We start from the raw sequence: 12,937 nt of genomic DNA on the forward strand, positions 1-12,937 counted from the left end.
GATAGCATTACCATGATACTACAGTGCTCGCGCCTAGAGCAGATCGCGCCTGACGAACTCGTCGCGGAGGGCCTTGCCCAGACCGGCGGGCGACCGCTCGACGATGACGCCGGCGGCCTCGAGGGCCTTGATCTTGGAGTCGGCACCGCCCTTGCCACCGGAGACGATGGCGCCGGCGTGGCCCATGCGGCGGCCGGGGGGCGCCGAGATGCCGGCGATGAAGGACACGACGGGCTTGCCGCCGTTGACAGTGTTGTTCTCGCGGATGAAGTCAGCGGCGTCCTCCTCGGCGGAGCCGCCGATCTCGCCGATCATGATGATGCCGTCCGTCTCCGGGTCCTCGAGGAAGACCTTGAGGCAGTCGATGAAGTTGGTGCCGCTGAAGGGGTCGCCGCCGATGCCGACGACGAGCGACTGGCCCAGGCCGGCGTGGGTCGTCTGGTTGACGGCCTCGTAGGTCAGGGTGCCGGAGCGGCTGACGATGCCGATGCGGCCGCGCTTGTGGATGAAGCCGGGCATGATGCCGATCTTGCACTGGCCGGGGGCGATGATACCAGGGCAGTTGGGTCCCACAAGGCGGGTCTTGCTCTGCGACTTGAGCATCGAGGTGATGCGCACCATGTCTGAAACCATGTCAAAACCCTTGTCCACATCTGCGCCGATTCATTCTCCTGCTCGCGACTGACCATGCTGGGGAATGCCCTCCGTAATGCACACAACGAGCGGGACCTCGGCGGCGATAGCCTCCTCGATACCAGCAGCCGCAAGTGGGGGCCTGTTGATCCGCAGCTTGTTAGCGCGGCTTGCCTCGGGTGAGTTGTTTTAAGGTCTCCTTACGGCACGAATATGGCTGTCGCATTCGCGCCCGTCTCCTTCACGGCGTCGCTGACGTTGGCGAAGACGGGGAGGCCGAGATGCGTTTGACCGGCCTTCTTGGGGTTGGTCCCGCCAACAACCTTGGTGCCTGAACAAATCGCGCGTATTAGATCCCATGTTCGCCCCGGCGCTGTCTGGATAGTCCTCGTTCGGTTCTAGGTAAAATTACCATAATCGATCGCCTGTTGCGCGTGGAATCTGTAATAACACTCGCCGTTAGTCTTGACTCTTTTTACGACCCCTAACTCTGCGCCGGGGGGGTAAACCGCGAGCCGCGATAAGTCGCACAACGAGGTTGCAGTGCGAAAGAAACAGATGAATATTGGGTACTCACGTTCCCTGCTTGCCGGTGAAACCCTGGTAGAGGACCTTGGTGTCGCCGTTGATGCGAAGGTTCTGAATGGTTGCGGCATAGGGGGAGACGGAGGAGCTGTAGTTCCTCTGGGCAAGCTGTCGCAGGAGAGCGCCCGCGGGCCGCGATTGCCTCGAGAACGCCTGCATTGTGCTGTGTTTTGAAGTGAGCAAGGGAGAAGTCGGAAGGATGTCGTCGGGGCAAGGTGAGCGGAGAGGGCGGCCAATGCAGGATAGTGATGGCTTGGTTGAGGGTCGTTTAACTAACGGGATGCAACGGCCTTCGTCATTTCTCTCCAAACCGCGACCATGGCCAAAATTGTCTCCAGCTCCAACCAACAGGGCTCCTCTCCATCTGACAAGCAAGGGCCAGGCTGCGGTCATTGGTCCAGGCGCAAAGTCTCGGCAATTGCGGCGGTAGTATTTTTCCGATGAAACCCGCCGGCCTTGGCTAGCGGCACAAGATCGGGAGCTTCCGGGGTCTGACCCCACGTGCTGTATGTAAGTGGTAAAGTGTGCAGATTATTTTTTGTGGATACCAAGACAGCAGCCGTGTGTTAAGCCGAGCTAAATGGTATTACAATTTCACGTTACAACGGTTTTACCCCGCCAAAATTACCAGACAGATCTTGAATCGTCACACCAAACCATCACGCATCAGGACGGCACCGGGAAGCGACACGGCCAAAAGCATCCGCGCCCTTCAATTAGCATAGCAACAAATCACACAAGGCATTCGACAGGGCCTCCACCTCGCCTCCAGCCGCGATGGCGACGACGACGGTAACGGCGACAATTCGAAAGAAGGACGCAAACCTGCCGTCAGAAAACGAGCGCTTCCTCCGATGCTGTGCGGATATTGCTAGCGCCCTAATCGAAGACCACGAAGCGGCCAGGGATCCGAGCCGGCCTCGAAAAGACATCAATCTCAACACCCTCCGATCCAAACTAGCCAAAAAGCACAAGATCAACAATGTACCTCCTCTCACTGCCATTATCGCGGCGGTACCCGAGCATTACAAGAAGTACATCCTCCCGAGGCTCATCGCGAAGCCGATCCGTGAGTTGTCTCGTCCTCGAAGATAAGAAAGCTTCCGACCACTAACACCTGCTAGGCACATCTTCCGGTATCGCTGTCGTGGCTGTGATGTGCAAGCCACACCGTTGCCCTCACATTGCGTACACAGGCAACATTTGCGTCTACTGCCCCGGCGGACCGGACTCAGACTTCGAATATAGCACGCAATCATACACGGGCTATGAACCAACTTCCATGAGAGCCATCCGGGCTCGGTACGACCCGTTCGAACAGGCTCGCGGGCGAGTCGACCAGCTCAAGGCGCTTGGCCACTCGGTGGATAAAGTGGAATTCATTATCATGGGCGGTACATTTCTGTCACTGCCGGAATCATATAGGGACGAGTTCATATCACAGCTTCACAACGCGCTGAGCGGATACGGGACCCTGAACGTGGACGAGGCCGTCCGGGCTGGCGAGCAGAGCAGCATCAAGTGCGTGGGTATCACCATCGAGACGCGGCCGGATTACTGCCTGCAACCACACCTCTCCAGTATGCTTCGGTATGGCTGCACCCGCCTCGAAGTGGGTGTCCAGTCGTTGTACGAAGACGTCGCCCGCGACACCAACCGTGGCCACACCGTAGCGGCCGTGGCCGAGACTTTCTGCCTCTCCAAGGACGCCGGCTTCAAGGTCGTCAGCCACATGATGCCCGATCTTCCCAACGTCGGCATGGAGCGCGACCTAGACCAGTTCAAAGAGTATTTCGAGTCCCCCGCCTTCCGCACCGACGGCCTCAAGATCTACCCGACGCTAGTGATCCGCGGCACGGGACTCTACGAGCTCTGGCGCACAGGCCGGTACCAGAACTACACACCCAACGGGCTCATCGACCTGGTGGCGCGCATCCTCGCGCTCGTGCCGCCCTGGACGCGCATCTACCGGGTCCAGCGCGACATCCCCATGCCGCTCGTCTCGTCGGGCGTGGAGAATGGCAACCTGCGGGAGCTGGCGCTGGCGCGCATGATGGACTTCGGCACCACCTGTCGCGATGTGCGCACGCGCGAGGTCGGCGTCAACGAGGTCAAGCACAAGATCCGCCCCAACCAGATCGAGCTCGTCCGCAGGGATTACACGGCCAACGGCGGCTGGGAGACCTTCCTCGCCTACGAGGACCCCAAGCAGGATATCCTGGTTGCGCTGCTTCGGCTGCGCAAGTGCAGCGAGAAGTACACGTTCCGCGAGGAGCTGGTCGGGCAGCCGACCAGCCTGGTGCGCGAGCTGCACGTGTATGGCATGGCGGTGCCCGTGCATGCGCGCGACCCGAGAAAGTTCCAGCACCAGGGCTTTGGGACGTTGTTGATGGAGGAGGCGGAGCGGATCGCGCGGGAGGAGCATGGGAGTGAGAAGATTAGTGTTATCTCGGGGGTGGGCGTCCGGAGTTACTATGCCAAGTTAGGGTACTGGCTGGATGGTCCTTACATGAGCAAGTGGCTCGATGGGAGGCCGGGGCCGGAGGAATAGATGGCAACGGCAGGCGGCATGGAAGCTGGTCAGAAAAATGTTTTTTTCGGGCTGGCTGTTTCACGGACAACTTGGCGTTGGGTGACACGACACGAGCATGCATAACTTGGGAGGCGTTCGCGGGGATAAGCATCATCTGCCATGACTGGATAGTTCAAAATGTGCATGGAATATGGATTTCTAGCCTCCGTTGCATTCTCATCATTCTTGAGCCTAGGAGGGGCCACGGTGAGGGACAATATTGCACCCCTGAAGAGAATTAACCTAGGTAAAACAAGCATAGCTAGGTATCTATGCTCGCCTTTTGGCCGTAGTGACCACATCCTAGTGCCGTTCTGCATAACTCTAACGATCCTGCCGGGGTAAGTAATGAAACCATTGACCAGGGTGTTTCGTCACCCCAGTCAGCTTATCCGCCATGCCCAACACGAGAAATAAGGAGAGGGAGGTACCGAGTAAACGATGGCAAAAAACCACAAAGACTTTCCTACCTAGGTCGGAGGGTCAGTCTCTGGGCCGATGTCCTTCGAAAACGGCCACGACGAATCATGAGCATCCCACCCTCTAGCCCCGCAGCACAAGATCGGACGGCAGGTAGCTAGCTACCCCCTACTTGCTCAGCTACCTATCTGGTGCGGACAGCTTCTGAGTGGCTGCAACTTGCATATCTGGAGCGGACCCCAGCCGCGAATTCCGTCGAATCGGTTCTATCGGGTCGTAGTGAGCACGTGAGTATTTGGACTGAGAACGTCACATGGAGTCGTCTTTGCTCGACCTGTTGTAAGTTAGCTCAACTAATAGCACACGGTTTTTTTTTTTTACTTGAGAAGGGCCATGAGGACTGTCGAAGGGGCGGGCAGGCGTCTATCCTGAGGGAGGATGGATATCTTCCAGCAGGAGGGCGCCGCCGCGGCAGTTCAATCAATCCGTCCGGTCGCTCCTCGATACCGGCGATGGCAACTAGTTTCAAGCTTAATATCTCGCCATGGAAGGTGAACAACCCAAAGGGCACGAGGGATTGAATAACCGGCCACTTAGTCACCTTATCAAGCCCGATTGACTGTGTTTCGACATTGTTTGTACACACTTGCGTGATTCGTCGTCAATGACCCGGACTTCCGTGTCTGCTGCGTTACGAGGCGGCATTCTTTTCGGCACCTTCTAGAGAGAGGGTCGAGTGAGCCGACACCGGAGGGCCGCAGCACCGGCAGGGCGGAAGGCCTGATGCTGAGTTGCACGGCTGCCGAGTCTATGTTGGCTTGCACATAGACTCGATGCCAGCTTCGACTGCAGCGCACGGCGGCACAACACCGTCGCTGGGTCTTGGGGCGACAGAGATAACAGCGGCCCTAAAGCTAGAGCCGGCACGACCCGGGACTAGAAGCTGTCCATCTTGATCTCTTTTCCCTTTCTCTTCTCAGTCTGCTAAAGGGCCTTCCCCTCTGACAGCCGACGGTCCCGGGAACGTTTTTTTTTTTTTTTTTGGCGTGGGAGAGAGTGGGGATAACTTTGTTGTCTTCAACGGTTGGGTCGGTGGGAGTGATGAAGATTGTCGGTAACTATGTTCCCCGGCGTGGGAGTAGGCGGGTTGAAGAGTCTTGCTGCAAGACCTGCGGTTTAGGTGACGTTAGTATGGACGGCTGTGCTTCTGTTCTGCGTTGGCCTGTTACGGTTGATGAAGACGAGGTCACTTAAGCAACCGAACAGGTTCCAGAAGATCCTCGGGGGCAGGAGGATGGGCATAAGAAACAAGAGACTCAGCGCTTTGGATGGAGACGTCAGATGCCGCTGCGCATGATCTCAAATGCCGGTTCGCTGCCATGACAGGGACGAATGGTTCAATAGGTGCGTTTCGAACGGACGAGGCACGGGTGCCCTGTTTCGACTGCCGCATCTAACTGCACGCCGGGGCAGTAGGGCCTGGAGATTTAGGCGCTTCGGTTGTTTCCGGGGGACGGGTTGCCACTGAGGAGGCTGGAAATCACCGTCGAGCCCGCTCGAGGGCAAACGCCCGGGCACCGTCGAACTTGGGTTTGGATGTGCTGCTCGCTCGTCGGAACATTCCATTTTGGGGTCACTCTGTGCCCGGTGAGAATTAAGAAAGAGCCCAAACAGAAAGCGCCTGTGAGACACTCATCCATCCAATTCCGTTCGATTCCACTCGATTCCACTGAACAGAAGGCTAAGCCGAGTGAGGGAAATGTAATTCTTCAATTGGCGTTCCCCGTTTGACCCTGTCGCAAGGCGCCTGGTGAGCATGGTGGGTGGTTCGCCCACCAACGGCTTCAGGCGACCGGGCTGCGGGCAGACTGGAAAACATTGGAGCCTGGAGCCTGGAGCCTGGAGGCCTTCCGACTTCTCATCAATTTCATGTGCACTTTCTTTGCGCAGAGCCTTGCGGGGCAGAGTGACACGCGCTATTTCTCCATTTCTGTGAATTTACAGCTTGCAAACACGGTGAACGGTGAAACCGGGTCACCGGGATGGAAGCCTGTGATCAAGGCGGAAAAGCAACGACCGGCCGCTGCAATCCCCTACCCAAGGCATCCCTTGTTAGTTTTTGGATCACCTCAAGATTCCACTGGCCCTTCGAAATAGCCACAAGAGCAACGCTCTTTACCGCCCTCCAGGCATGTCAAGATTAGGTACCCGGGGCGCACGGGGTTTCTCAGCAGCTGGGTAGCGACGGGCTGGTTGCCCTCCGCCGTGGGACCCCCACTCCCCTCCCTCCCCCATCTTTTCCACCGAAATGCAGGATGCGATGCGCGAGGACCAACTCTTTTCGTTCGTCGATCAAAACACAACGGTCTTCCCCACAGTCAGCGCTATCTCCAGCACACAAAAGAAGCAAGCTTTATTATACGAGGGCAAAAGCCTGTTTCAGGCCTCTGAAGGGGCGAATAGGTAGGTAGCCATTGGTGCCGGTCGGATCTCGGCATCCATTTATTTTTCCACTGCTCGTACATCGGAGATCCCAGCATTCTTTTTCACGATCCCACCACCCGTCAAATGGGCAGTATTATCTCAGGATCCTGCTTTGCTTATTCGAAGGCAGAGAGGTGCAGGTGACCACGGCTCCACGAGGAGGCGGTTTCGTCTTTGTTGATCACAAGATCTTCTGTGTCACCGAGAGCACAGCCGCTTCTTCCATTGTCGACCCACCACCAACCATACGATTCCGGTAGACCTTGAACCAGCCCTTGTGACCACGGAAGGCAGTGAGCTGAAAACTGATAACTCGAGACATTCTCAAGGCTCAGGGTTTCCGAAGCTGAGAGTGGTGGTTAAATCTGAAAACATCTAACGCAGGGGAAGCCGGGACGGGGGTAAGTAATGTGCTGTCTCGGAGGGACTTACCTGACACCGGATCTGGCAGCGTTATCTCCGGGCCATCGATTGCATAGACGAGTAGTGACCCCACCCGCTTATCGATCCCGAGAAGCACGTCGTCCATCATGGGGCTTGCGTCCTCGTTGTCGTTCATCGGGGTAGTTCCGCCGGCTGCAAGCACAATACACGAGTACGAGCCCGGTGATATCAATGATGCTTGAGCGGCGTGGGAGGGCCTACACGTTGTGTCAACAGTGCAGCGGGTGGTTGTAACTTGGTGATCTCAGCTGCTTGGGCTCAATTGTTGAGGTTCGAGATTGTGGATGAACGAGATTTCGATACCGGCTACCTGTCTTACCCTCCCCTCTTATAGACGAAGCACAATCGCCCAAAAGCTCTCCAACTGGGTTACTGCCCTCTTGCGGTATCTCGTGCAGATGCACTCCCAGTCATGTTTTGCTTTTCCCATCGCCGATGTGCTGTCACCGCGATGTGTGTACCATCGGGCCATCCATTATGCGGGCGATACCTATAGCTGAGAGTCGCCCAGGGTCTTTTCTTGACGCTAACTTAGATCGGGAATATCTTACGCACTTCCCGCCCGGGGTCAACGGCGAGGAGAAGCCGGGAGGAACCGTGGTGGTCTGAAAGTCACCCGTGGGGTGGGAAAGCACACAGGTCATGAATGGTGGTAGGCCTCAACCTCAGGCGAAAGGTTTTTAGAGCCAACCAAGAACTCTGAGTCGGCAGGGGTATCCCATAAATCTAGATATGTACCTAGTATTCATCTCGATGCTTTGAGCTTCTGGGGTTCATGAGGCCAGGCCCCAAAGGGGCAACTATCGACCGGAAGCACCGGCTCGCAGCCGATTTGCATATTGAACCGGCACAATCGAATCCGGTGCCGTGGGTTCGGGGCTTTTGGTTGAAGAAGGTTAGGCGGGCGAAGCCATGCCTAGGCATGCCGCATCCCTAACGGCCAGGCCAAGCCCCAGGGGCTTGGGTTGGAAGTGACGCCTCCAACTTCCAAGGTACCCCCCCAAGTAGATGGGCGCCTTCTTTTATCTATTCTTTTACTTATTTTGGCACTTCGCGGAAGATGTCGGCTGGAGTTCACTGCCCCCTGCCAGCCCCATGTCGATCGTTGTCAGGAAGACAAGGTCCCGACTGGTTCGACCATGGTTCTCAGTTCAGCTCTGTGTTCGGTGGTCGGAAGATTTTTTTACAGCCACTTGGCGGGCCGATCTCAGAGAGCCGACACTCGGCTTGGCTCCCGGGTGTCTGTCGAAAGGGGTAAACCCTGCGGATTTAATTGAACAGATTCAAAGCGAGGAGCAAAAGAAAGGAACCCAGGTCCTCACTGGATAATAAAAAAGTCTCATGCAAATGCAATGCAGAGGGGTGTGGCTGGGATGTGGGACTGTGGGTTGGTTGGCATGTCTCGGCCCTCTTGCCCGGCCGTGCATGCCCAAGAGCTCATGATTCTTGTCGTCGAATGTTCCCTTCTGCAGCCGTACGGCCCGAGCCAGCTGTCGGCCAATAGCAAGACAACAAACCGCACACACCGAGCAAGAAGGAAACGCGACTGCCGACTCAAACGTTTGGCGCCAAGCGGCCGAAGCCAAGCCTTCATGTCTGGTTGCCTGCCCTTTGAAGCCATCCCTCCTCCCACTCGCGCCCCGTTTGAGATGTCGAGCTCCTGGCGACCATCACTCGTTGTGATGCAACAGCTACCTGCGGCGAGCCGACTGACTCCTGTCTCTTTTATTTTGCTTGGATCCATTCTCTTGCCCGTGACGGGCCCACGAGTCTGCCAACTCTTTGGAAACGGCAACTGCCGGCTTTTATTCGCGTTGCGTCGCGTTCCCCAAAACGCGATACCCATTTGTTGATGGACGGTTTCCGTGACTCGCCACGCCTGGGTTACGATTGAGACAGCCTCCTGTTTATTCACTGATGATGGATCACTCATGTTGGAAAGTTGGTTATTCTTTTGTATTTTCATTCCTTTCCAACACCGCAGGGCAACTGTTAACTGTTGGCTAACTTTGCGTTTCGCAATAGAGAGCGAGGGCTAAGTGCGGGCCCCTCGCATAACCCCTCCTCAAAGAACTCGTGCCGACAGCAGCAAATTGGCTTCGCACTAGATACGCACGCCCCGAACGACTTCACTCTTGCTCGTTAGACCTCGCCGCTTAATCGAGGTGTTGGCAACATGAGTGTCAACTAGCTCCAACGGCGCTCGTCGACTCGTCCATCGGTCTACCTCCGCTCTCCAATCCCGTCGGTGCTTGCGTATCGACAACATACCTGACTGGAAGGATAGGCTGCGATACCTTCGTCCATGGTATACATATGCGATGCCGACCTTTTCTTCCTCTTGTCAGAACATGACAGGGTAGATGCCAAACACACATCAAGACGCCTAACGTTGAGTTGAGCCGACATTTCCAATCTGGTTGCCGATTTGTTCCTCGCTGGCATGACGGGCGCATTCCCCCCTATCCCCGGGTGGCTGCGCATGTCGTATGGCATACGAAGCCTGCTGCGCCGACCCCTTTCCCTGTCGATATTCGAAGAGGAAACTCACAGCTACTCGTTTGCGGCTTGTTTAAGAAAGGATGCAGCATAGTCACGCCTTCTTCCAGCATCGATCAACGGTCAGAGAAACGAGACAGCTCAGCTTTCGGCTTAGCATCTTCAGCAGGCTCGCCGTCGTTTAATTGCGTCCTTTCCTTCAGGTTGGGCTTGCCAATCGGATTCAGGGCGAGGCCGCCAAATTCGATCACAAACGCGTCTGAGTGTATCGGCATTCGATCACATCATGCACGCACGCAGCTGCCGGGGTTGGGGAAATCCCTGCGTAAGTAAGCGGATACTGGTTACTCTCGTGCCTTGACGGGCCTAATTTACGGGAACTGTGATGCAATTTCAATGGCACCAACCAATTGACCAGCGACCAGACCTCAAAGCCTATCAACGACGCCGAGCACTCAAGCAGCTAATAAGCCGCGAGTTGGGGACGTAAATGTGCGTCGACGACTTCGAAGTGGTCAACTAGCAACACCGAGTGGCTCCTAGCGCACTCTATGCCTCGCATTCCCCCAGGCAATTCCTTGAGCGCCGCTGCTCTTCCTTCTGCATCACCAGATTCCCATGTCTTGACGACATGTCGTTCCTCCATAACGGCAACTACCGTCAGCCCCATACTTGCGGAGTTCCATCGCCCACCCTTGCCGCAGGATGGGGAATGGGTGGATGCATCTCGCAAGGGTTTAGCTGCCTATCCCATTGGTCGACGGCGGGCATCCAGCATCGGGGCTGACTGGAGCTGCGAGCGGGACGTTGCGCAATATTCCGTGTCTCTTGCCATCTTGGCGGTATCGAACGCTTGCATTGGGGGAGACTAATGACTGGAGTGACTTGTCGCAATCGAAGCGAACCGCCACCGGCGGCCACCCCTAGGCCCCAGAAGAAGCAACAAGAGGGTTCGGGGAAGCTGCCGAACGGGCTTCAGGCCCGGGCACCATTCCTGATGAAGACAGTGCACTGCATTGAAGCGAGGTGGGCTTGAATCTCAGCCGTTCTTGTCCATGAGGAGTAAGTTTGGGTCTAGCTGCGTACAGATGCATCCACACTTTCCTCGACACAGCAAGATGTGTTCGTGCAGATCATCCAGGGCTCGTGTGGATATTCGTACAGTTTCCCCTAGGAAGCCGACCAGTCAGGGTAACATAGCGAAGATGAATCCTCAACGTTGGTCCAGCAAGATCGCTTCACGGCGTTAAGTGTAATGCGTGGAAGGGAAGGCGAGAAGTCTCATCCATATGCAGATGCACCTGAGCAGCCTCAAACTTGGGGTCGGAGAGGGGGAGTGCTGGCCGATGCGCCCATGCACGCTTGCGCAGAAGTCAATGGCGTGCTCCGGGTGTGCTCGTAACGTGAAAACCGCTCGGTTGTTCTATATAATTGCCTATGAAATCCTTGCCCTTCAGACTCTGTGTTCTGGCTCATTGTTGGGCCTCAAATTTGGTTATTCGCGAGTCCTTGAAATCTGTGGGGCAAGATCGCCTGTCTTGGCTCCTGCACGATCAGCCCGTGCTCGCTCTGTGCGCAAGGGGTTTATAAGAAGGAATTTGGATACTCACTTTCGCCTTCGGGCAACAGCGTTGTTTTCCAGATCGGTAGAGCGCAGCGATTTCTAGCGAGAGGCTCCCGTTCACCAGCGTAACTTTTTTTTCTTCTTCTTTTTCATTTCTTTTATGCTACATCCACGATGAATTCAGAGTGGAGTACTGGACCTCGATTTTATTAACAACGCTTACCCATCTGCCTTTTACATACGACCATATCCACAAGAGAACTCGGGATCCCGTCCGCTCTCCCCTCGATAAACTTGTGAGAGCCGAACTAGTACTCAGGTCGGTGACGACTGGGGAATCCTCGGTGTTGTATGTATTTTTGCACCTTTCTGTAGACTACCAGAGCGCACCTTCATCAACGACACAATCTCACTCAACCGTCACATACGACCATATCCACGAGAAAGCACGGGATCCCGTCCGCTCTCCCCTCGTTAAACTCGTGAGAGCCAGACCAGTAGTTGGGTCGGTGACGACCAGCGAATCCCTGGTGTTGTATGTTTTGCTTCATTTTTTATCTCCGTTTCAACTTGGCCGTACGCTTTTCCGATTGCTGGCAAAGGTGTTTTTTTTTGCTCGCAGCGCGTCAAACTCGTCTTCCAGACGGAGCAGATAATGCGGACCGGAGCAACAAGGCACCTCACTTCTACTTTGCATGCACATGCATGCAGCATGTGCGGGCCCTCCTCGATTGCAGTCCCAAGCAGACACCATGGATAAGGTACCTAATTAATCCGCCATATGATCCAAACAACTCCTTTACCTTTGCTACTCACGCCTCCCGATACCACAGCTCACGACTCAGCGACAAAAGGGCTACGCTGAGGCTAGAGCCTAGCGCAACTGCGCCTTCGGGGACACTGGTGCAATTGAAGGCCAAAGAGTCCCCCATCGTGTTCGCTGGCGAGGTCTGGCGAGGTTAGGCCATCGGAATGACCCGACCACTGCAGGAGCACGCTGGAGCAAGTTTGTGAGCTCGGCAACGAGAAATACGACGCCTCCTCCGACTTGTCTGACCAAGGCAATCACAAACCCTGGCGCGCAGAGAGGATCAGACTCATCAAACGAAGTCGTTGGCGGCAGTTTGGCCCTGACCCGAATCACCGCTCGATTCCACAACAGGAACATAACGGATCCAGCACTCAGGGCTTGACTCCTGGGACAGGCTCATCCACTCGATTTCACCGATCAGACTTTTCTGTCGGGGCCCAAACCAGAAGAGGGAATTGGAAATCTGGAATGGCCCAGGTTCCCCTCCTTCTTGTTCTCTCCCCAACCATTCAGGCATTCAGGCGGGGAGCACTGGAGCCTTCCAGGTTTTCATGCGCCCTCGGTGGTCACCCGGGTACTCTGCGATACCGGGCCGATGGTCTTTCAGCCCCTTTCGGACCATCTTGTGCCCAGCCTTTCGGAAGAGCCGCAAGAGTCGTTAAGGGGCCAGCCAGCGCCCCCCATCCCCCGTGCCATCCCGACGTGTCGAAATTAGGGCGCGCCGCATTGTTCTGGGGCAGCGCAGCGCCCATTTGGTTGGCTCGCTCGCCATGAATGATCGCTCAGTCGGCCTGCCACTTCTGTCGTTCTCACCGTCGGATGCGCTGGCATGACGCGCTAATACATGTAGTGAACATGGCTACTCCTGGTCAAATCACAACACTATTGCCCACCATTTCCGTTCTTTGCATCGTGCAGAGAGGAG

At 56.0% G+C, this 12,937-nt stretch overlaps 4 protein-coding genes across 4 annotated transcripts; 2 read left to right on the forward strand and 2 right to left on the reverse strand.

The window, feature by feature from the left end:
* Positions 1-33: 33 nt before the first annotated feature.
* F5144DRAFT_484026 (succinyl-CoA synthetase-like protein) lies at positions 34-1,377 on the reverse strand (the record flags this gene model as incomplete). Its single annotated transcript, XM_066785416.1, has 5 exons — positions 34-623; positions 687-775; positions 838-964; positions 1,046-1,074; positions 1,211-1,377. The coding sequence occupies 5 exons, from the start codon at positions 1,375-1,377 to the stop codon at positions 34-36; spliced, it is 1,002 nt and encodes a 333-aa protein (XP_066646850.1).
* Positions 1,378-1,995: 618 nt separating this feature from the next.
* On the forward strand, positions 1,996-3,769 carry F5144DRAFT_590630 (histone acetyltransferase ELP3-like protein; the record flags this gene model as incomplete). Its single annotated transcript, XM_066790176.1, has 2 exons — positions 1,996-2,287; positions 2,343-3,769. 2 exons carry the CDS (start codon positions 1,996-1,998, stop codon positions 3,767-3,769), a joined length of 1,719 nt encoding a protein of 572 aa, XP_066646851.1.
* Positions 3,770-6,810: 3,041 nt separating this feature from the next.
* On the reverse strand, positions 6,811-7,253 carry F5144DRAFT_599943 (uncharacterized protein; the record flags this gene model as incomplete). The annotated part of the gene is made up of 2 exons (XM_066791039.1): positions 6,811-6,887; positions 7,127-7,253. The coding sequence occupies 2 exons, from the start codon at positions 7,251-7,253 to the stop codon at positions 6,811-6,813; spliced, it is 204 nt and encodes a 67-aa protein (XP_066646852.1).
* A 5,069-nt stretch (positions 7,254-12,322) lies between these two features.
* F5144DRAFT_127536 (uncharacterized protein) lies at positions 12,323-12,881 on the forward strand. Its single transcript, XM_066782272.1, has one exon. It carries the CDS (start codon positions 12,481-12,483, stop codon positions 12,784-12,786), a length of 306 nt encoding a protein of 101 aa, XP_066646853.1. The 5' UTR covers positions 12,323-12,480; the 3' UTR covers positions 12,787-12,881.
* Positions 12,882-12,937: the final 56 nt, after the last annotated feature.

The sequence above is a fragment of the Chaetomium tenue genome (assembly GCF_020726465.1).
Source record: "Chaetomium tenue strain MPI-SDFR-AT-0079 chromosome Unknown F5144scaffold_2, whole genome shotgun sequence".
NCBI classification, from domain to species: Eukaryota; Fungi; Ascomycota; class Sordariomycetes; order Sordariales; family Chaetomiaceae; genus Chaetomium; species Chaetomium tenue.